The sequence below is a fragment of the Trachurus japonicus genome, chromosome 23, assembly GCF_045865225.1.
Source record: "Trachurus japonicus isolate A0001 chromosome 23, Traja_1.0".
Taxonomy (NCBI): domain Eukaryota; kingdom Metazoa; phylum Chordata; class Actinopteri; order Carangiformes; family Carangidae; genus Trachurus; species Trachurus japonicus.
Window position 1 is genome coordinate 10,504,932 of NC_140929.1, and position 24,546 is coordinate 10,529,477.

Sequence of the window (24,546 nt, forward strand, 5' to 3'; positions counted from 1 at the left end):
CCTTTTCCCATATATTTTTTTCTCAGTTTAATTTCACTTTTTAATAGCTATACCTTTTTGGAAAAGGTAGGCCTACATTTGTTTTGTTTTTATATTTTAAAGGAAAAAAGAAATGAAATATTGTTTGTTGTGTATTTATGTTAAAAAAAATGTATATAATGTTGTTTATTGATGTGTGTACTTGTGAAATAAACTCACTAAATGAAACTAAAATATCGTATAACTGTATCACACACAATATTCGCCATCATGAGAACATGTGACTTGTTCAGTACATCTTGATGTACTTAAGTACTGAAGTAAACTATTTAATGTAGGCTTTCACCTCTTTGTATTACTTATATTTTACATTCTTCTATTACTACTTTTAATTAAGTAGACAGGAAGAGACCCATAGCTTAGGAAACTGTATGGTCTTACTACTGTTCAACACATATTGCCAAAGGTTGTTGTGTAACATATGTCAGATGAAAAGATGCCAGTCAAAAAAGCCATTCGTAGGATTTAATGACAATAAAACAAGACTTTGGTGTTAAAGTAACTTTCTTCCTGCACCTGTGCACATTGACTGTTTGTTGGTGTCTAATGACACAATGACTCAGTTGAATGGCTCATAAAGTTGAAGCAGTGCTGTGTGAGAGAAGAAGTGGCTGCCTGTTGAATTGCACACTTAGAGGCCAGGATCCTAATAGATGGAGGGTCTGCAACAGGCTGCCAGTCTTTTGTGTGTGTGTGTGCATGTTGGCGTGCATGTGCGTGCGTGCGTGCGTGCGTGCGTGCGTGTCTTAATGCTCTCATGGACTTCCTACCACTATCGCTCTCTTTTCCACTCATCATCGTTTGTCTCTCATACACATGAGGCCATTGAATTTCACCCCCTCTCCGACAGAAAGCTATAACCTGACGCAATCGCTCTCATACATGATCCCTTCATGCTGTGTGTAATCGGCCCTCCCAAATGGAATAAGGGAGAGACAGAAGGACATGAGGGGTGGGGGATGAAAGACAGAGGAGGAAGAGAGGATGATAGGGAACAAAGGGGGGAGGATACTCAAGGTGGCAAGGCAGAAATAGCAGATTAGATAAGTGCCAGTCAGGTCAAGAACATTACAGATGCTGCGGTCGTCCTCTCCCCAGCTTCATTTGGAGTCATGATTCAGCTAAGTGGACCCTGTGACTATTAACTTAGATAAATTGATCACCTTAACGCTGGCTCATTCCACTTTATTACCCTGAACACCATTTACAGTAGACAGCAGACCACCGAGAGAAATCTCCTCCTCAACGCTAATCCAGCAACGAGTAAATGTAGTTTCTAAAGGGAACAAAGAACATCAGCATATGGTGTTAGACCCTCGCTATTCTCACATTTCCACCAAAGAGCTAAACAACTGGCGGTACATGTAACTCGCGCAGGTGGACCACACAGCAGATGGTGTTGATGGGATGCAAGAACACAGCCTACAGTTTCAACATCTCTATTCTGCCGTCATCAACTCACTGAGCTGCTGTCTCTCTGTCTCCCAAGGTGCGACACGACAACAACAAAAACTAATTGTCCCTCATCCCTTGGCAGTTATTGGGAGGGATGTAAGAAAAACAAAAAACGCTTGGTTGGATTGATGGACTAATCAATGAGAATGTAACCATGGCAACGGGCTGTCAAGGCTTTAATTGGATATTTGTGGCACTCAGACCCAGATTGATGGGAACCGGGATTGCCTCGAGATCCTTATTTAGCTGGCCTGCTACAGCCGAGTTTAAACTAAGGAGCAGAGGAAAGTGGTGTGAATCAATTCAGCTTCCCCTTTGTTAACTCCATGCAAACAAGGGCCAGAGTCTAAAGCCACACTAGCTACTCTGTTTGGCTTTATTCATGCTGCTGACATCTGCTAACATGACAATGAAGGAGGTACGGTATATCTCCACCCACCATATTAGTTTAGGGAACTAACATGTTAACTTTTTCATGAGCTTTGCTTTGTGTGTTGTATGGTTTTATAGTTGGTGACAAAGAGGAGCTCCAGGCATCATTGAAGCCATAACAATTCATGTCCATTTTTCTTTTGACAAACGATACAACAGCTGTTGAGGCATTGAATGTTTACACAAAAGCTTGTGTCGGTCCATTTACCAGATGTTTTGACCTGCAACAGATGAAATTTGTGGGGATCATCACCCTAGTTAGGATTCAGTATGAGTGTCACCACTATGTTTGTTTATTTGGAATAATTAGCCTAGTAGGATTAATCTTCTAGGCACAATGAATAAATTTCTTGGCAAATGAAAAATGTTGGCCCGATAGTAGTACTGAGTTAATATACAGTGAGCAGGATGCATCCTCTGAAGACTCTAGTTGAGTTACTTCAGGACCACAGTCATGGACCATCCAGCCTTGCTCTCCTTAGAGAGCTAGCATAGGTTCAAATGTCACGCTGTAACCAAGGTGTCCGTGGTTTGCCAAACTGTTTTACTGTATAAACCAATTTAAAAGACAAACAAGCGAACGGGGGAAACAAACCTGACACAACCAAATGTCTAGTAAGCCACTCAACCAAGAAGCTACATGTGGCCAACACTGTCAGGACCACTTTACGACAAAATGAAAGCATTTGGCCAGCGTAGCCCTCGTAGCATTTTCCTTCAGTTCAGCTCAGACAAATGACCCACGAAGGCAGCCAGTCTGGATTAGGTACAAGGGCGCAGAAGGCCTCAGTGGTCACAGGAAAGACAAAGGTTTCCTTAAAGTTGAAACTGAACATGCTTATCTTTGACATCCCCCCCCCCCCAAAACACAACGCAGCACAAAAATGATACAACACATACACACGTAATGGAATTTTTTATCGTTATTTGGCATGTAGCAACCCAGACTGGTAACTTTGAATTAAGTCATCTGGCTGGAGGATGTCTGCTTATATTGGATCAGTGGATGGCCTGAAGCGGTGGCTGTGTTCCAGTGTCTATTCTGACGTGAAATGAGGAGAAGCAGATTGTTTCTGTGCGTTTCCTTGGGCTCTAGCCACTGTGCTAGGGAAGACGTTGAAACTGATTTTGTAAAATAAATGAATTTAAAAATCTGTAGAGAATCTGTATTATCTTTGGTTTGTCTCTCTAAAATCAACTCCTCTTAAAAGTCAGGGTTGATGACAGTTAAGTATCACTATGACCAAAGAGGTTACAACTACACCTTATCCTCCATCACAAAAGATAATGCTGTGTTAGGAAATCACACTGACCTTTAGGGCTTCGGAGCGTTTGGCCAGCAGTGTCTCGAATTTCCCAGCAGCCGTTGCCACCAGTTGAGTTGCATCGTTGTACTCGATGCTGAAGTGAGCTTTGTGGTTTTTATATATCTGAGACAATCAAAAGAGAAAAAGATTGGGTCACAACTGAGCAAAACTTCAAACTGAACAAATCCACATGCCATTGTTGTTAAGAGTTAAATCAGCAACCAGACCTTCTGAATGAAACAATAATTTTCTGCAGGAATGGTTCTCTTTAACAAGCAAACATTTAAAAATCAATCTACAACAACACAGATCAGAAAACATCAACAATGATGAAAAAGTGTATTTGTTTTAGTTGGGATGATCACAAGATAACCACCTACTCATCATGAGGTCATCACAAAATGTGCAGTATAGATATGATCAGTTAACAAAATGATCTTGCTTGAGTTTTCTCCGTATTAAGATATTTTCGATCCACTGACTTGTGGTATATGAGGCTGAGAGTGTTAGTCTACATCAGTGGTCATCTTCTATTCTTCACCAGATCTCACTGACCAAAGTACAGTGACGGAAAAAAAAAAGGAATCTGGGCGTCCACTGATTAAACTGCGATGTCAGGTTATGTAAGAAGACCGTTTACTCTGCTATGGAATATGCTCCAGCAAAAGATATAAGAAATACAAATGCCACACAGCCAATTATTTAGCAGCCTAGAGGAATCCTATTGTCCGACATACAAACCACAGCACTAGGGCGCGTGCATGTACAGTATTTGTCTTCATCCATCCAAGCAATCTAGATAATTCCTCACATGTATTATTAACGTGCAAGCTGCATAACACTCCCTTTTAAATTCTGCATGCTGTGTACAGTAGACTCTGTTTAAGGAGGGGCGTCCCCAAAAGCTTTCAGCCTCTCTTACAAAAACAATTCAAGTGGAATCAGTTACACAAGAATATTGCTAGAAATGTTTAATTCTCATTTCTGGGAACAAGTCATGTCAGTGCAGGAAACAAAAGCATGTTTTATAACGATTTCAGCGATGCATTACAGCCGACTGATCATATTCTTGAGGTGAACGGGGAGTAAAAGTGCCAGATGCATCATGTCAATCAGTGTCAATCTAAAACTCTCTCTCTCCTTTGTCAGATATGAGCTTATGCATGAGCATGTGTAGGGACGATAGGCGCCGCAGTATGGTTGTGACGTAGATCTTATCTGAGCGTGTACAGAATGAAACGATGCCGTGCTATCTGTAATGAGAAGCTTCTATAAATAGACTGGCGATGTCTTCTGACAACTGAGGTCAGGGACGGAGCCTTAATGAAAGCAAGAGAAGTGACAAAAAGTATACATGATGGTTCTTGTCAATATGGAATCTGTGTTTTCTTAAAGGTAAAATTCACATTTAGCTATAAGACATTCATATAACCTACATTATTTAGATCACAGGGTGGTACAGTATACGAGGCTGAGGGGACAAACCCTCACGTTGCTGCGACTTTTGATATTCGGATCATTTGAATGAAAAGAGACAGCTAACACTTCCGATACCTCACTTGTTTGTGTGTGGGATTAATACAGAAGTGAGTGTGTGGAAGTTTGACAGTGCAACAGGTATTTAGACTTAGACAAAAAAACAAGTCAAGTTGGTATCTATGCTTACTTTAGCAGATAGACTAAGTACCTTTCACTTTCTCTGGCCTTGCTTGCTAGTTTTCAATTTCCATGCAGAATTCAGACTCAACAGCACTGTGGGTCCTTCTAAATGTTACTTGGGGGTAGAGGTCCTAAATGGTACATAGCTAATGGTAGTTGATCTAGCATAAAAGTGGTAACAAAGCATCCTGCATCAGTAACAGAAGCTGATAAACTATCCTCTTGCAATGCTGACCCTAAAATGTTAGTCATGTGTTGCCATGTAAAAGTAAAGTTTAGATGCTGTTTCCATTCATACGTATGTCGAACTATTTCCATCTCTTTACTTCCTTTAAAGGGGACATATTATGGAAATATCACTTTTTAAAGGCTCTTGGGTGTTTGTCTTGCCTTCAGGCCCCCAAAATGTGAGAATTGACCAAAAAAGTCTGTAATTTGCAGGAATTTGAGTAATTTGAATAATACCACCCCTACCTGTGAGTAGCGGTACCAGGGGCAGGGTGGGCAAGCAGTGGCTCATTTACATTTAAAGGGACAGGCACTGAAACCAGCCGTTCTGAACAGGGCTGTTTTGAGCAGATGAAAAGAGCTGTGATGTTTGATCCTTGGGGTATTTTGATCGAAGCATGTCACAGACATTATCTTTAAGACACCTGGGAACTATTTTAATTTGTGGAAAAGGGGGCATAATATATCTCCTTTAACAGAAAGTCAGGAATGCAAATTTCACATTCTGATTTAACAGTGTGTGTTTATCGTGTTTACCTGTATAAGCTCCGGCAGGCCACTGGCTGAGTCTGTTATTGAGATCAACTCTTTTTGCATCTGGTCCACCCATTCCTTCACCCTGAGAAGACACACACAAAAAAAACAATCGATTAGCCAATCACACTTCACCCACCAAAAAGCCTCCTTACTGGCCTGCACAGTCTAACTCCATTTTGTTGGAGCTGCTCTAATTTCATTTTGTCCGAATACAACCCACATGATCACATGACCTGAAGTGAGCTTTGCTTCTTACCATAACAATATGCTTAAAAAAACATAGGGAAGGGAAGCATGAAATAATAATGCTTAGCCAAGTGAATACATTGCTCTATTCCACATGGACTGTGCATTATGGTGAGAGCTATTCATAGTTGACAGCATGAGAGTGTTGCATCCTCTGGAGTAAGATGCTGGTTAATGTAATGCTCTGAAAAGAAGCAAGACAAAAGGAGAAAGAGAAAGAGCCATATAGAAAAAGACAAATGTTTAGGGATTAGGGATTAGAGTTATATTTTAATATGACTTAAAATCAGAACAAATCTAAGACTCCAGCAATCAAGTAAAAAAACAAATTAACTTTTGCTGCAGTTCAAAAGGCTCAGTATCAGTAGTGTACAACAAACTCTATGTATGTGATGTCCTCAACATATTTTAACTCTAATTACCTGCATGTTAAAACAGTTGTGAATCAAATGTGTTGAAATAGTCAAGAGGATTTTAAGGACAGTGGATCCTTACATGGAAAACTTGACATTGAGTTCAGGTTTTGTGTACATGTGCATGGAGTCTATATGAAACCATGCCCAGCACACCCCCTAGCTGTCAAAACACCAATGAATTACTTTACACAGCAGGTGAGACATGACATGGCTACACACCCTACAGGTTATTTATGTTCATTTCTAAAAATGAATGAGGCAGACCAACTATATTTAGGCAGTAGAAAACCTCTTGGTTACATATAAATGTGGATATACTTCAAAGACATAGTTCAAGCTTTTAGGAAGAAAAAACAACAGGTCCCCAGGTAATAAAACCCCTTCTGCTGAACATCACATAACATGTTCTGTACCTGCTGAAGACAATACACTGTGAGTGCACATACAAACCCTCCACCAGCTCCTTTACAACAGCCAATAAAAAATACATGACATAATCCATAAGGAAAATTGCCTTTTCTCCCCTACAGTGTGAATTAACCTCTTCACCTCCCACACTGCCGAGGGGGCCTATGACACTTGAGCCCCGCCTCTGTTATCTTATTTAAAAAATACAGTGTAATGTGAGCAGGGCTAGCTCACACTGGAAATGTGTGGCGTAGCAGCAACGTAGTATATTTAGCCTTCTGAGAGACAGCTGCTCATGGCAGAGGATAGATATAGGATGTGCATGGTGTCAGCACATAACTTCATGGACCCCCCACACCCACCCCTAAGTCACAAACACACACATACAGTAGGCTGTATAGGGGAAAATACAAGATAATCTCCTGCTGATATTGTGCACTAACGATGGTGAGCTGGTTGTTATGAGTGTGAGTTTTCTAAATGTAACATTTGGCCTGAAGCAAGAAGGGTGGGGGCTTTACAACAGCTGTCTGGTAGGAAAATGCAGACAAGGGGTTGATTATTATCCTTCCACTGTTTTCAAAATTGCTGACTTTGCCCTTATACAGTACAACTGAGCAAAATTCAGTGTTTAATGACCACTTCTGTTTATGATCAAATATACTGTACATGTACCACTCTTTTTTGATATTATTACCACAGCATATTCTCATTCACACATCCTTATAAAAGCCTAGTATTTTATTTATTGATGCAGACAGTTCTGCTCATGAACAAGCCAACACTTAATCAGTGTTTGCAGAACCCTGATGAGCAGAGGACAGCTACAAGTAGGGCCTAAAGAAGCGCCTGATTACAGTTGTAATGGTTTGAAGTGATTCGTGCCCTCTCTCGTCTGTAGCAGCACATGTACGAGGTCAGTTTGTAATGTCATAAAACTCGCTTGCTTACTTTGTGCTGTAATTTAGTAATCTCTCTGATCTTGGTTTAATAAAATCTCATGGGTGATGCGTGAAAGGCTAAGCCGTGCTCTGATGAGCCAATTTCCACAAATAACCATCCTGCTCTTATCAGTCAAAAACATAGATTTGATGCATAATACCCAGCAGAGAGTGTGGCTTCTGCATTACCAAAGAAAAAAAAACTGTATTTCTGAAGAATGGAAGCAGATGAAAGATATTGTTTGGAAATTGGGGTTTAACAAAGAAATGTGAATTTGATGAGAGGATGGAAACTTGAAGAAGGGCATGGGAAAATGAGATAGCATCATAATCCTTGGGGAAATTTCACGGGGGATGGAAGGGAAAGGGGGAGGGGGGGGGGCAACAGGGAAAGGAAGGAAGTCACCAAAATGGCTGGTGAGCCATGTTGAAGCCACTCGGCTACAGTGGTGGCAGACTGCGGGGCTTGAAAGGAAGAGGAACCATGAGAAACTCAGCCAAGTGTGAGACCTGCTGGCAGTACAAGGCTCTTTTCTCTCACACTCGTCTCACTGAGTCATTAATATCATCCATTTATGCAGCAGACTGTTTTTTTTTCTGTCAGGAAATTGTTGAAGCTTCTTTTTTCCTCCTTAACTCCCTCTGTTCTTTTTGGTAGCTCATTCATCCACCTGTTTTTTCTTTTTTTTTTTACTAAGTCTACTGGCAAAAAAAAAACAACACAGTGTAGATCATTTCACTGACACATCTGGGGCTGATTGATTTGGGTCACAACAAAATGATCTCAGTGTTTCTGCTGCAATCTTATTAAGATTCTCAATTTTGCAGAGAGATTTAATTTGAAACACTGCATATACAAAGTGGGGACACACGGTGACACCTAGCCAAGGTGAGAGAGAGAGTAAAGAATAGAAAAAGAAACAAGAAATAAAAAGGTGGATCCAACAAGCTGACAAATGCTGCATTCATGATCCTCAAGTCAATAAAAGCTAAATTAATTCTTTACATGTGACAAGACAATCACTGTGCTGTTCTTTCACCTTTACTAGGCTAATTAAAGGGGCCAGGTAAGAATGTTTTTTGTCACCTTTTTGTTTTTAGTAACTGTATTGAACACATTTAATAATTAATTAATTAATTAATTATTTAATAAAGTTAGCAGGGAAGTTCAAATGTCTATGACATTAAAACTATTTTCCTTCCTAACACAGTTGCATATATATTGTATGAAGGATACTCAGATATACAGCCAGCCTATACTTACATGACGTCACATACTTGTGTTTCTTGTGTACACCATGGCCCTAGTCTGGCTCATCATACGCAGCATGATTATTAGATGCTACTTCCACATCTGGACCAATTCTGGCACACACACAGAAACTCTTCCAGCTGTCAGGTAACTCGCCAACACCAGAGGATAACCAGCCAGAATGTGCCCAGATGTGGAAGCATATGGACCAGACTCGGACCAAGGACCCAGACATATGTTGGGTCCGAAGTTGCATTAAGGCTCACATGAGTATCCACCTGTTGCTGAAGCAGTAGTAAAGCTTTGTGTTTCAACAGCAGTGATGTCAGCTTTTCATCCCTTTTACTTCACTTGTAGCAGTGTTAGGGTTAGCTGTAAGTGTGACATCACAAAAACAAAATTGTTAAGAGGATTAAAACTGCTTTAAAGTGGGGTAACTTATTTTGTCTAGTAGAGGATACAATTCTCTACACTGGATATTGAAAGAAGTAACAAACCGGCTTTTAAGAAATGTTTCAGGTGGAAAATATCTGTCAGGTTGGATATCATTTTTCTGTCATATGCAATATCTGTGATACCGGTGGAACTGAGCCTTAGACACACACACACACACAGTCCGATACCTGTCTCACCCACATGTTTTTGATAGCGTAATGCGACTCATGGTGCGTGCGCTACAGATCATCACAGGTTCACTGACTTCAGAGAGTCAGGGGACACACTTGGTTGGAGCTCAGACGAACAGATCGTCTGATATGAAGGCTCCAACAGAGAAACGACGACATTAAAGTTTCATCAAGCTCCTTCCATGTCCTCAGCCTACGAGCACAAATGTGCCAGTGAGTTAAACGGTGTAAAATTAGATGAGGTGCTTGTGAGTGGTGTCGATATTATCACTAATAGTGTCACAACACATAGCTGCTCTCAGCTCGGACCAGTTCAGAAGAACACATGCACACAAGACGACTGTCATCTAAGGGTCAGGGGTTAGGGCGGTGGTTCCCAACCTTTTTTGGCTTGTGACCCCATTTTGACATCACAAATTTCTGGCGACCCCTCACGTGATCGCGGCCGTCAAACAAGATGCACCAGCTCAGATATTTTTATATGCTGCATTTTATTTGAACTCAATTTATATTCAAGAAAGTGAAAGTATAGAATACAATTGTTTAAAGATTGGGTATGGTGTTTTTAATTATAATTTTAAAAGAATAATAATTAGTTTAAAAAATATTTTCATCAGTAATTTGTTTTTCAATTACTAGACATTTCAGGCGACCCCATTTGAATTCCAGGCAACTCAATATGGGGTCCCAACCCCAAGGTTGAAAAACAATGAGTTAGGGTTAGACACACACACACACACACACACACAAGACTTTGTTCAGTGCTGATTTAACTCGTACTGCGACTGGACTGGTGACCATGTGTCTTCATTTGTGCCTCACCCCTGTGGCCTCAAGTACAGTGGCTGTTGGGTAAACAAAGTAGCCCCGCCCCCCTCTCATTTGAGCCTCCCATCACTCTAATGACTGGAAGAGAAGCTGCCTCTATTAAGACAGCTGTCCCATGAGTGTTTCAGAGTGTGTGTGTGTGTGTGTGTGTGTGTGTGTGTGTGTGTGTGTACGCCTACATGCACATGTTAACGCCTGTATGTAACCAGAGCACTGGGTCTTTCAGAGGGCAGTAGGGGGGTTGCCCGGGGTCAAAGGTCACCAGGACAGGTGCAGCCCTTTTGAAAAAAACACTTAATGTAATGAAGTGGGTGTCAACCATTTGTGTATGTGTGTAGGACCAGTGTTAAGTCAATAACCAGAGTGATGGAGCAAAGAAAAACTGAAAACCAAGCTGCAGACATAACTTTAAAGCTGCACTTGTCTTATCAGTGTTTCATACAAACGATGGATTAAGTTACAGTGTGTAATGTAAGTGGTGGAGAAATATGACCTGACTGCAAATTCTGTCTTTCTTTTACAGTAGCTCTTTATTTTGGTTTGCAACCCATGACTTTACTACAGTATTTTCACTCAAACTTCAAATTCAAACAGATGCTTAAACATTATTTGAAATAACTTTATTAGATCATAATATGTCACTGTTGTTGTGAGGAGCAAAGTCACCAGTTGGTGACACAAAGCATCGTCAGTGCTTGTTTTTGAAATACAAGGAAGAACATGATCTTAAAAAAAAAAAAAACTGATTTCTATTTTACAAGGAACACCCCGACTCGACATTGCAAAAGAAAAATAAACAATATAATGTCGCTCCGCCAGTTTGGAGCAGACTGTCCAATCGGAGGGGTGAACACAGGGAAGTGGACACAATCCCAGAATAGAGAGCATGACTCAGCATGAGAGCACTTCTGTCTTACTTCTAACCACATTAACCCCCCTGGCCCGAGCTGTTTGCATTTGCTGTGGTTCTCCTCTCCCTCCGTTTCTACACTTCCACACCACAGCCTCTGGCCGTTCGCTGTGCAGCTGCGTGTTACACTCCGAGCAGGCTTACAACACTTGTAGGATGATCAGCTGGGAGACAGAATACCCTTCAATTCTCAAAAATGAGGCATTTTATATTCTCTGGGGTTCAACATATCAGGAAACCAATTCGATGGAAGGATAATTCAAGCTCCAAGGAGAGTGGTTGCATTTCACATTTTGAAATAATTAAATTATTTAAAGGATAAAAAGATAAAGACATCAGATGAGGCAAGAAATTCACTCACTTTTCTTCAACACACAATGAAGGCAATGATGACGCAAACTGTGACTGAAAGTTTGTTCTTGACCTTGAAAAGTTAAGTTTATGAAAACAAAAGCGATCTTACCACAGGCCCCTTAGTAACTGGTTTCTTGTCAACTGCAGTTTGCACAGTCAAGAATAAACTTCACGTCATACTAGAGTATCCATGGTCATTGTACCGTGTGTTCAAGGTGTTGTTTTTGTCAATTACCCAACATCCATCACACTGTATAGGCCCACTTCCTGGTTTAACCAACCTACTCTGGATGATGAGGGCTTATTAACAACATTTTGGATGTGCTCATTTAAAATAAAGGGGTTTGGATAACCTGGCTACAGTTATAGGTTTGTTTTACGTCTGTTCCAGTGACTGCTCATTTTCAGCTTAATTGCACACTTCATAGTAACAGCGTTGCCATGTTTGAAGGTCTAGTTAGTGCAATGTTTATTAATGATAAAGTTTTATTGAACCTGAATTCAGATTTAGATACAAACTGACCTCAAACTGTCCTTGACAGACACTGCTTCTCTTTTACAATTTCAGTAACTGACAATGTAGGTTTAGACCAAAAAAAAAAAATCATGAGTTTGTAATCCAACTTTAAAAGCCGGTTCCCAGATGGAGTTCATGAAGGGAAGATTGGGAGGGTTTATCTAAAAGATTTCTCTGCAGAGTCCTGTGTGTATTTCGTATTAAACTTATTTCTACGTCCTTACAAGAAAGAAAGCAGCAGCACAACTTTAAATAAATACCCTGTAGACTGAGTGCTTTGGGGCTGTCAAAGTATTGGAACAGTTTGTCATAAAAAAAAACACTTTTTTCCATCCCGCTGGTTAGGGGGAAGCAGCTGCTTCAGGTCTTCTCATCTCAACTTGAGTTTCTCATGGTATTAATAGTATAATTGCATGCAGAGGGTGTGCACAACGCCTTTGATCAACAGGGGAAGAGAAAGAATGTCCAGGGGGAGCACACACATTTTTAACGACAGTAACCTTACATTGTCATTCAGGAGCAGAGGTTTTCACATATATCACTTCCATAGCGTTTTAACTAGCACTTCCCATGTCCCTTTCCTCTTACAACAAGATAATCCTCACACCATAAGCCCAGTTTAAGTCCTGAATATTGATCCAGAGATGTTTGGGGGTGCCATCGTTCCAACCAAATTGCCGAAAAAGTCGGCTTCGGTCCGGCTCCGAGGCCCAACGTGCTTTTGCGCGAGCGGCTGCAAGAATCCAGGGCTCAACATCCAATCTCAGAATTTCCACTCCAGCACCCTCACGTCTTGTAAACATCCTCATGTTTTTATACTCGGAGCCCAGTCTGTGGGTCCACAGTTGATCTCTTAATACCAGCGAAACCTTCGTGCAGGGAGAATCTGGAGGCATACACTATTTTACTTTTCTCCCCTCCATCTCATCATGCTGTGGAGACATGGTTTCCAGCAGCGGGAGACTGTTTGAAACCTTAAATCCTCCACTAATAGTAGTAATTTGGGCTTCTAATCTGTTCTGTGAAGCAAGAGAGGAGATGCACAAAAAAGATAAAGATGTTCTAGGATGGAGTGTGGATGTAATTGAGCCACTGGGGGATAGCTAATAAGAGCTCTGCCTATGAAGCAAGACCGACAGTGCATTGAAGAAGACAAACAGTCGCTTTCTGCCCTTCCCTCTTTTCTCACAGCACCTTTATCCTGCCTGTGTCAATGTGTTTCTTACGCTGCTTCTTCCTCTGAATTTCGTCTCCCTCTTTCCCTTCCACCTCTCTGACTCCACTATCCGTTTGTGTTTCGTATCAAACTGGAAATCTGGGTGGGTTCATTTTTTTTTCTTGATAACGTTTTTTCAATTTTACAAATTCCACTTATTTAATAGCCTCACTTGCCATCTATTCCCTACTTCTAATCTAAATTAACATATAATGTTATCATATCTTCCATTTGCCCCCTCCCCTTTCCCTCCTCTTGCACCACGTAGCACAAAGGAGTCAAGTGATGATATCTTCTCCTTTTATTGAGGTCAATAACGCCATAATTGCAGGCTTTGTAAATGCCTTGCAGCCTCATTATCCTCTATGGCAAGATGTTATTGATGTTTCTGCCGCTCTTCCACCATTTTCCTCTTAGCAAGTCAGTCGGGGCGTTTTACCACTGCCCCCCTGCCTCGATCTCAAGAGCAGTGTTTAAGTGAAGCCTTGACAACAGTATTTTCTGCGCTCCATCAAGCACTTATGCGTGTTATGTTGTATTGCAGCTGTGGAAGAGCTGACTAGACATTGCATGAGATCATTATCAAATGGTGTGCGTTACAGGAAGCTGGTTCCAGAGGGATTGATTTAACAGGTGACTTTTGGCCAGAGACAGCCACATATTGACTTTTTATGCTCAGTTTATCTTCTAAGCTACACACTGTGCCGCTGTAGGAGGAGAAAATCAATTTTAGAAGCTGTGAACAAATTGCTTTCTCAATTAACCACCAAACCTAGTGACCTAAATATTTTCCAATTAGTTGGATTTGAGTGGCAGATTTATACGAGAGGCAATTTTTTATTTTTACTTGCACTATTTTAGTCACGAACAGTTGACTGTACAGAGGTCAACGATTACTGCAGCCAGCAACATACTGTCTTTTTACATATACTGTACACACACTGCAAAATGTTCACTCCACATTTTTAAATGATAAACTTGCATGATGTCGTCTAACAGGCAATTAGGAGACATCTCTTTTTGGGCTTGGGGTTGACATTTCATACACTAAATGAACAAATGATTTATTGATGAAGAAAATAAACATAGAATGAATACAGAAAACAATTATTAACTTCAGGCCTAAATCTAAGACTAAACCTTTTATTTGCCAATGTTTGTGTCTATCATTTCAATAAGCCATCAACAGCAAAGCCAAAAAAACAAGCAAACAATACATGAAAAAAAATCGAGAAAAAAAATGTGTCCAAGAGAAATAATTTTAAAGTTTGCCCATAAATTGTCCAAGAACCGAAAGGTTTTGTAGCAGCAAAGTGATTAAGATGTGGATCAATACCTGTAATTTACAGGATTTGATTTTCTATGTTCACCTCTCTACTTTCCACATTTCTAGAAGAGGCAAAATAAAATCACTAAAATAAAAAATGTTCATTCCTCCCTTTCTTCAACAAAGCCACATCAGACCATTTGGATATCTGAGCACTGCTTTAGTCTGTCCGCTGACAGAGGGCCAGGGGTCTGTCTATCTTCCTACCCTTGCCCACGTTTGACCTCACACTCTGGATCAGGGCTAGCTGGGACTGACTCGCTGTCCCCCTAGCGCCTAGTGTGTCTCGTCCACACCCTCCATGTCAAACGGTATATACTTCCTGACAGAACTAACAGCTCCCATTGTATCACCTCTCCCCACAGGTGTCCGGACACATTAAGTCAGAGGAAGCAGAATTGTTGTGACACCTGCAAGTGTTTGTACTCGCTGCATAGCAATCACACCTGCTGGTGAGATTCCAGCATCATACCAGACTAAAGCACGACAACAGCAGCCAAATTGAAATTACACTTTGTGTTGTCTTTCAACAAAGCCTTTAGTCTGTAGTAATGGCTCTGGGTGAAAGATGTGTGTCCTCACTGAAAAAGTTGGGGATAATTCCCTTGGATAATACTGTACTGTAAATGTCCAGGATAAAGAGGTGACATCCGACTGGAAAGAGCCAGAAATAAATGCAGCATCCTGTTTACACATGGTATTAAGATGTGATCTGTATCCAGATTCATTATCAAGATAAAGATAAAAATGTAATGTGATCAGATCAGACAAGTTCTGGAGGTAGTCTTGCTCGCATTTTGTTTTTGAATATGTGTAAACATAGTCTTTGACACACCTATAACTGACTTGCCACCACCTCAGTTACTCATGCTCAGGTTTAGCTTATGGAGGACAGTGATTTCAAAGGTGATAAAAATAACACATTAAAGATCAGGTTGTTAATTATCTGGATATCACATTATAATATCAAGTGTAAATGGGGCCTAGGTTGTAGGTGCAGTGGCATTTTAAATTCATGTTCTAATATAAAGATGCATGAGACACTAGTCCGTACAGATTTTAGGGTTCTCATTTGCAGATTCAGATTCTAAATAGACATATATCTTTCCCTTAGTCTTTTAAAAAGTATCACTGGAAACTAAATTGTCATTCAGTTAACAGTTTGTGCGTTTTTCCCTCTTACTCATCCTCTCCCTCCAGCTGTCTTTCTCCCCGCTACATGTCATTTTGAACTCTGCTCAAATGACTAAACCTCCACATCCCTGTCACCTTCACACTTTCTGAGCAAACTCTCGACCCATCCATCCATACATCAACGCTACCCTTCTGCCTCACCACACACACACACACAATCTCGGACAATGTGTATAAATAGAGAGATTAGAGAAACCCCCTGGCCAAAATGTCCAATTAACGTCAATCTAGACGCCTACACAAGCAGGCCACCGTTAGTGCTGTACTGAGCAGTGTCCAGTATGGTCTGAGCACTGACATTAACAGCTCTTATGCTGCAATACAACTCCATTAGGGGGGCTCAAGAGAGGCCATCACAGGCCATCATGGGTCCACTTTTCTCTGTGTCTCCCTCTCAATATTACACACCAGATGGGCTTATGGTGTCTCACTAGGGACATTTTAAGCATTTAACACCTCTAGTGTGTGATTAGGATGCGTAGGCTTATAAAGTCCCTTACTGCATTCATGGATATTTACAGAAAACAAAATCAAATTTAGACAAAAATTTGCTGAGGAGGAGATGAGCTTAGCTGAACAGAGAGACTGGAGATAGGTGGGAACGTCTCAGCTGTACTGTGAACGTAAAAACAAGACTCCACTAGCTTCCCTGAAATTTCATGATACCAGAAAGTCACTGTGCCCAAGCTTACAACACTATATTCAGAGAATATATAAATGAGTGAGTTTATTGTGATGCTATTAGGTTAAGTTTTCAGCTTAAAGCAGAATTGGGCTAGCTGTTTCCCTCTGTTACCAAGCTAAGCCAAGCTAGGCTAATCAACTCACTGTGCCTTAATATTTACATACAAATACCAGTGCATAAATGTGACGCAGGGACAAAATCTATTCCATCAATATACATGATGCAGCATCAAATGGATACTGTTTGTTGACAGTTAGAGTGGATATTTCTACTGTTGCTATTTCTCTCAACTGTCATGAACAAGTCTTTAATGTTAGTTTGATTACACATTTTTGGTAATGTAATGAGCAGGTCATTAGAAAATCTTCATGACGGCAATATACTCAACACACAGACAAATATGTGGTCATGAACTTAAAAGACGAGGTGACAGCCACAAACACAACTGGTGTGACAGCTGGCGAGATGAGCCAGAGGGTTTGATTTTCAGCTCTCAGTCTCACACAGCCTCTTTTCTTTCTACATTTCACACTTCCTTGCTCTTCTCTATCTTGTGATAGCTTAGCCTCCTTGTGTTTTACAGCATTGCACCTTTTATTAGGCTACTCCACTAACTATTGATTAGTTTGGTAAGGCCCTCTCTCTGTAAGGCACTCTCAGAGGCTCATACATAAATAAAACTCAAAATCAGGGAAGTAGTGCTTTAAAAACTACACTCCCCATGCTTTATATTATGGTATACAGATGTGCCTCCTGCACTGGACACGGCTCTCATCCAAACAGCTGTTTGCTATTCCCAAGGTTGCCCAGGCAACGCTGTAATGGAAAATTCTTGGGAATTTCCATGTGGCAAAGGATTTGTGGGGAAGTAGTACAACACCCCGGTTGATTCTTTACTCCCCGACCTCCTTTTTCGCACATGCTTCACGCTTTGCCGAAAGGAACTTGGGATGAGAAAGTTAAACCAGACACTAAAGCAACACCCAGAGGCCACACATAAGCAAAGGGGTCCGCAAAATGTCAGTGGAGAGGCCGGGGGGGAGATTTATGGGAAGCCACCACGCCACCCTACTCCCTTCTGTCTTGTATCTTTACCTACATCTTAGTAAGGACAACTCAACGCCCATTCCCCACGGACAAAGGCTTGTCTAAATATAGCCAGAGCTGAGAAAGAGCAATAGGGAAGTGAGTGGGAGAGGAGGGGGAGAGTAAATGAGTGAAAAATGAAGGAAAGGTTTGGGAAAAGAGCAAAGAAAAAGTGCAAGAGAGGGGGAAAGAAAATTATGAGAACAAAAAAAGGGCAAAAATTATCCATGGATCTTGCACTTTTGCATTTGTGTGTGTACGTGTGTATGTGTGTGTCTGTAACAGATACAGCCCACCAGCTGCTTGACTCCAGGCAGGAGCATGCCTCCTGAAATATACCTGCTATAGCACCAACTCCCCCATGGCGGAGAGGTGCAAATCACAGCCAAGGAAAGGAAACCCTAGACAGCCCTGAGCTGATCGTTTCTATCTGCTCATTACATTTGATTCATCCTCTTCGAACCTCTCTGGATTATCTTCGTCATACTCCAAGGTAGATTTTTGACACTGGGATAAAAATTGAAGGGAAATCTAAGTCACGAACTGACTAAGACAAAAAAAAAAAAAAAGCTCTTCATTACTTGATAATATTTAATGAGACACTATTAATTCCTCTGTCTGTTCCAAAGCAAGGCACAGGCCGGGTCCAAGGCTGTGTGATTCAATCAAGAAATAAAGCCTGGAGCTTTTTAAATTGACAAAAATAAAACTGACTTTGTAAAAATAATAACCAAAGACTAATGTGTTGGACACCGTGACTGCGGCCAGGGTGATTTTCCAGGGATATAGCCAGATTTTCTGGTTCAAATCTTCTGACATCACGATGACGTAACGCAAATGTGGATGTAAAAGGATTAACAAGTTTTTGGGTGCTGCAAGCCAAATTTTAAACCATAAATGGTTGCAGAAACTGAGATTAGGTTATAGTCTTTATCTCCATATTTGACAGAGTTTTTATTGTTGCAATATGACTAATGTTCAGTATCAATGCGTCCAGGAATCTGGAGGCTGCAGGAAGCTTGATCAAGAAATAGGATGCATGTGTATGTGTTCAAGTCGAGAACTAAGACATATTCATTACAGGCCAGTCAAGTGTCAGGTCACTGAGATAAAAGTGTCAAGGCAGGCACACATAAATCATATGAAACTAAGTAAGGCAGGAAACTAAAAATACCGTGAATGAAATTAGACCAGAGTCAAGAAATTTCTCAAAGATGGATTGAAAATAAACAAAGGAATAGTTTGACATTTTGGGAAAAGCCCAAATTCGTCTTTGTCCCTGAGGGATAGCTGAGAAGGATGATACCATTAATTTATCTGGTAGATACTGTATGAAACTGGAGACAACCAGTTCAGATAAGTACACCTGCATTGGAGTATGTGAATTGTGTGAATGTGAATTTTTCATTCTATCTTTATTTATTTTTCTTTCCTTATCCTGTTTGATGATAAGACATAATGACATGTGTACAAAATTAAGAGCAACATTCTGTCCCTAACAACAACAACAACAAAAAGAAACAGCTGCTGGTTAGCTTACCCCGTTCCAAAGGCAACCAAATTTGCTTATCAGTTCCACTACAATCTCTTGTGTTTAATCTGTGTAAGGAGTTTGTGGAGTTACAGGAGGGGTTGATGATGGATGATGACATGACCATAAAGGCTATTTTCCAAAATATCGGCCCGTTCCTTTAAATAACTGTTGTTGACGTCTTGTCTGGCCTCTATGTTTTGATTAGAATCCATACCTCAGCAAATCCTGTGTATAGATGTCAGTTTATTATTAACACATAGCAAAACATAATGCAGCCTGATATAACAGTCCTGTGAGAACTCCTCCTCCATGGATGTTCATTTTTTGTTGAAACCATATGAAGAGGTGTTGCCTCAACTATGTGTCCATCTATGTGAATCTACACATAGCTACATAGACAGGTGTTGTGTTTCTATTATATTGTCATTCTCCATTCAAATAAGAATGGCAAGGCTAAACAACACACATATAGTTCAACGGCACCACAAATTGTAAAGTTTATGTTTCAACAAAAACTGAACATTACAACCTTCATTAAGGTATAGGGCCCCTTAGGTACATGAAGTCCCAGCATGTCCTATAACAAAGTGACAAGTTTATAGTATATCTTTTACACTCTCCCTGTTCACAGCTGCCTATGTTGCTCTCTGTTCGGATGAAGTGCCTCCTCACATTATGCCCACTGATCGCCAGAGATGAGGCCACAAACACAAGAAGCACAGCTCTTAAGCTGGTTAAGCATGAAATTTAGTTAGCCTTTAAAAAAAAAATACGCACGAGAGTGGGAGAAACTGAGCAGAGGGTGACAAAAACTGTGGACAAGGAGGGAGGATGGAGAGGGAATGTATCCGTTGGTGACTAAGATGATCACATCTTAGGTTGAATATCTGAATTCATCTCGGTGAACTGGCGAGCAGTGGCGATGACACAAAGATCTGGACATGTCTCTGGGATTTGGCTCTGACGGTGTTAACAGTAAACGGTCCTCATGCAGAATCCATGCAGCAGAGTTGATATAGAGTAGACGTATGGGATCAACAAGGCCAAGTCTAGATTTTCTTGCTGTCTCTTCTCCTCTCCATCTCTATCTTTTCTTTTTATCTCCCCTGATATCTCAGTGTGTTAGCTGGCGCCAGGGTCTCTGGGGCACAGTCTATGACATCAGACTTTGCAATTCAGATTCTGTGATGTTAATCATCTGCCTTCAGGCAACAAGGAACAGAGGAGAGAGAAGAGAGAGAGAGAGAGAGAGAGAGATGAAGAGACACAGGGAGCCGGACGGAAAGAAGATGGACAGGGAATGAACAAGACGGAAGGAAGGGGAGAGGGATGAGAAAGCGAGTGAGAGGGGATGCAGGAGAGGGCTGAGAGAAAGAGAGAGGGGGCATGAACATCTGAAGCAGACAGATGCTGGCATGTGAGGTTAAAGATGGAGCCTAGAGATACAGTCACACTTCAAGCCAGGGAGGTGAGAGAAAGAGAGAGAAGGAAACAACATGGCAAAGCACAAAGTACACACGCTCTTTGTTAATGTCCCTTTAAAAAAAAAGAATCCTCCATGTTTCCCGTTTTACCTCGAGGAGAACAAGCTGGGTCAGACTCTCCATCTTTGCCCTTCCAGTTTCTCTCTTTCTCTCTGACTCTCACCTTCAGGACTCAGCCTGAAGCTTGTCACTCAACATCACCATCACCACACAAGCACAGCAAGGACCAAGACTGGATGCAGTTAGAGACAGAGACACTGAGAGAGCGACAGCATCATTTTTGCGGTGCTTTTTAAATGAATAAAACTGTGATTACAACTGACGGCTAAGATGCAATATGTCAAAACAGAGGCTGTGCATGATGGCTCAATCTGGCATCATCTTTTTTTCTCCTGAATGTAAGTTTCCCAAATTGAGAGAAGAAGTTTTGTTATCGTTTCTCCTGCCAGACTGCCGGTTTCACACATCAAGTCCACTGTGCAAGGGAGAGTGGGTCTGCAGCTCGCCGAGCCTGTGTGAATATCATGTACACATCCCACAGATCAATCCACTTAGTGCCCATGAAATATAGGGAGTGGGCAGGCCACTCTGCTAGTCTGACATCATTGTACTCCACCATTAGGCTGAGTGCCATCATGTCTCACCACCCCTCTGGTAGACTGTACTTGGGCTGCATTCAAAACCAAAAACGCTGTAGCCTTGCCTCAGTTGGAACCATCTGGAAAGTCTTAAACCTGTTGATTAAGTGCGAGGTGCAGCATGGTAGACGAGCAGCCTCACACACCTACACATTTGTTTAATTTGGGAACTGTATCCTTGTGTCTGTGGGCATATTGCGTGTTATATCTATTAATGTCGCACTGCAAATATAGAGGTTGGGAGTCAAATTTGGACACGCTCCACTGAGCTAAAGCATCATCTCCACTTTATCGTGCAAGTTCGTAGGCCGAGTCACCATCCTGCAAGGACCAGTGGAGACTCCTCAGCTCAGACTGTAAATGAAGCCAAGACTACTGGGACGTCTCACTGTGAATAACAGAGAAAAACTAAAAACTGCTGGCCTGCGTGTTGGAAATAATAAGTATAAAATTTAATTCAAAACAAACTAGCAGACACGCACCTACTGAGAAACCATCTGGTTACCTCTGAGTTTGAGTATTATTTTAAAAAATATGCTATGTTTTTTTTTTTTTTTCTCCAAAGGACAAGGCTGACAAGATCCACAGTCCCATGTGGTCTGCAGCAAAATGAGAAAAACTTGTTTGCACTCACTCTTCTTTAACTACCAAAACCGTCACCTCTCTGGCTAAAATTTCAACTGCCCTGTGATGTAAAACACATTTCCTCTCTGTGGATCCCACTAAAACATAATAATCAGTGGGAACGCTGAAGAAGGGGAGGGGGGGGGGCTTTGGGAACCTCTGAGCCACATTCAGACCACAGTCTACCTTCCTGGGGGATTGATTTATGTAACTGCAAGCCACATGTCACACCAGTGCATGCAAGCTGGTAACAAATGTGCAGCAGCTTTAAATATCCCGTTTGGCAAAGTGAAGTTGTGACAAAGTAATACGCAATCAATAATCATGAATTGGAAAGAGGGAAACACATTCTGCTTCTGCTGGAAATGACCAAAAACAACCCAAGTTAAAACTGATTGTAAATCTTAGTAAATGGTGGTTAGAAAATAAATTTAACACATCGGACTGTTAGAAAGTTCAATCCTGACTCTGATAAATAACATTCGTTTGTAAATCGGCTACAGAAATCACATTATCCAAGACTTTCAGAAGCCAACAGGCTGTTTTTGAAGCTGTACTCACATCTGCGCTGATGGGAATTGTCCGGTGGACACAGACGAAAAGCTTGACAGGAGTAAAAGTAAGCAGACTGAGTAATCCATGGCTTTGTTTATTTCCCTTCGACCAGGATCCAGACACAGAGAAGATGAACAAAAGAAAAACAACCCAAAAAAAAAAAGAAAAAGCTCCACAATCCCACCGCGCCGTGCGTACTTCTCAGCCAAACGCCTCACACCGCCATCGGTGCGCGTTTGGAAACAAATCTCATCTGGTATGTCCCCCCCACCGGTCGAGTTGAGGAGGAGTGCTTATTTTTGGATCATCGAGTTGTGTGTATGCATGTGTTTGTGTGTGTGACGGGAGAGAGTGTGTGTCTCCAACTGCGATAGGCTATTAGAGCAGATCTATGGCGTGTGTCAAAAAATAAAAGGAGAAAAGGGGAGGGCTCATTTAGATCCTCGGCTTGGCCGGCGGAGCGGTGCCACTCCGCACACTGCAAAAAACGTCGTCCCCCGGCGTTCAGCACTCAGGGTCTCCGCTGTTTAAACACGTGGGAAAGTGAGTTAAAAAGTGGGTGGGATCGGCTCATGGTCCGTGCGGTTTAATTTACATTATTTACTAGAATTACATGCATCACATCGAGCGCGACTAAAGCGAGCACTAAAATGACATTAGATATCATTTCTTGTGGATATATAAATGTGGATGACTGTTAATAACATTTTTTTTTACAGTGTGCGTTTTTTGTGTTTGTGTTCCTGACTCACAAATGTGTTTCCGGGCGCCCTCTCTACCCACAACACACACACACACACACTTAACGCACTTGCGCACGCTCTCTCTCGCCGTCGGGGTCTTATCAAACACCGGACACTTGACCCGAACTCCACCTCAACACCTCTCAGCACCATGCAGCCACTTTCCTGTGAACCAGCTAGAGAGTTTTCATTCAGACCAATGGGTAGCTCTGCTTTTATCAATCTCATATGACCTCCAACTGATGATCACCACAGTCCAAACAAGCAATAAATAAAACCAATAAAAAAGAATGGTATGTTCTGTCTCCTTAGGTTATTTCTCCATAGGATGCAAAATCCTGCAGCAGCCAGTTATTTCTTATTATTAAGCATAAATCTGCCTCCGTAACATCCCCTCCTTGAATGAAACCTGCCATTGCTGACTTTTATTGTGCTTCTTCCTCCTCTGCATAACAAATATAACCCACAAACCAGGTGGGACCTGTGAGTGCACATCAGGACGGGGTTCTTTCTATCTGATCACATGTTGCTGAAAGCGCTTCCCAGACCCTCCAAGACACTCTTGTCCATGCCAGACTCAGTGAATCATCACAGGAAAAACTTTGGCTTTATTATGTATATCATTACGAGGCCTCATTTAATTTCGCAAGAGCGCAGTGTATCTACTTATGCAGAATTGTTATAATAAATTCTGCTTGCTTCAAGGGCCGTGGCAAACTTAATATGAAGTGACATTTCCTGGGCTGGGACAATCAGCAAGGTAAATACCAGAACAATATACTGTACTTTTTAATGAGATTCTCTCCAAAGCCCCTTGTCAGATATAAAACTAATCCCTGACTAATTTCCTCAGAGCTCTTCCGTTATTATGGAAGCCCAAAGTTATTATTTTGGAGTTTAATTTTTATCTACTTGCTTGTGTAGAGGCAGGGAAGGGTCACAGTACACAAACAAGGCAGAATGCTGCTCACCTGCTGTCAGATGAATCACACAAATAGATTTACTGCACAAGTGGTTGTCCATGTTCCCCTAACTCAGGTTTCACTATAACCCATATACAAGCTGCTCCTCTGGGACCTCCTGCCAGGCAGGGCTTGGAGGTGGGAGGGTGGGGGTGTGTTTACAGAGCAAAAGTGAAGAGGCTGTGCAGAGTGCAGTTAGAGTGTCAGCCTGACAGAAGAAGTAGAGATCATACTGAAGATTATATAGCTATATGAAGGTAGCGATATACGCCTACACATGCAAGAGAGGAAATTATTGGTTAATTATTACAACAAAAAGAAATCCATCAGAAAATCCATCAGC

General features: G+C 41.4%; 1 protein-coding gene across 2 annotated transcripts in view; it reads right to left on the reverse strand.

Annotated features, from left to right (window-relative positions):
* Positions 1–22,915, reverse strand: part of LOC146962573 (voltage-dependent calcium channel subunit alpha-2/delta-1-like) — an 83,038-nt gene extending 60,123 nt beyond the window's left edge. Inside the window, exons 1-3 of one of the 2 annotated variants that reach the window (XM_085769767.1) lie at positions 22,505–22,915; positions 5,658–5,739; positions 3,240–3,356 (exon numbers count right to left, since the gene is read on the reverse strand). In XM_085769767.1, the coding sequence (XP_085625893.1) occupies positions 3,240–3,356; positions 5,658–5,739; positions 22,505–22,584 (279 nt within the window). In that variant the 5' untranslated portion in view covers positions 22,585–22,915. The remainder of the gene's footprint in view (positions 1–3,239; positions 3,357–5,657; positions 5,740–22,504) is intronic. The other variant, XM_085769766.1, reaches the window with a different exon arrangement.
* Between the last annotated feature and the right edge of the window lie 1,631 nt (positions 22,916–24,546).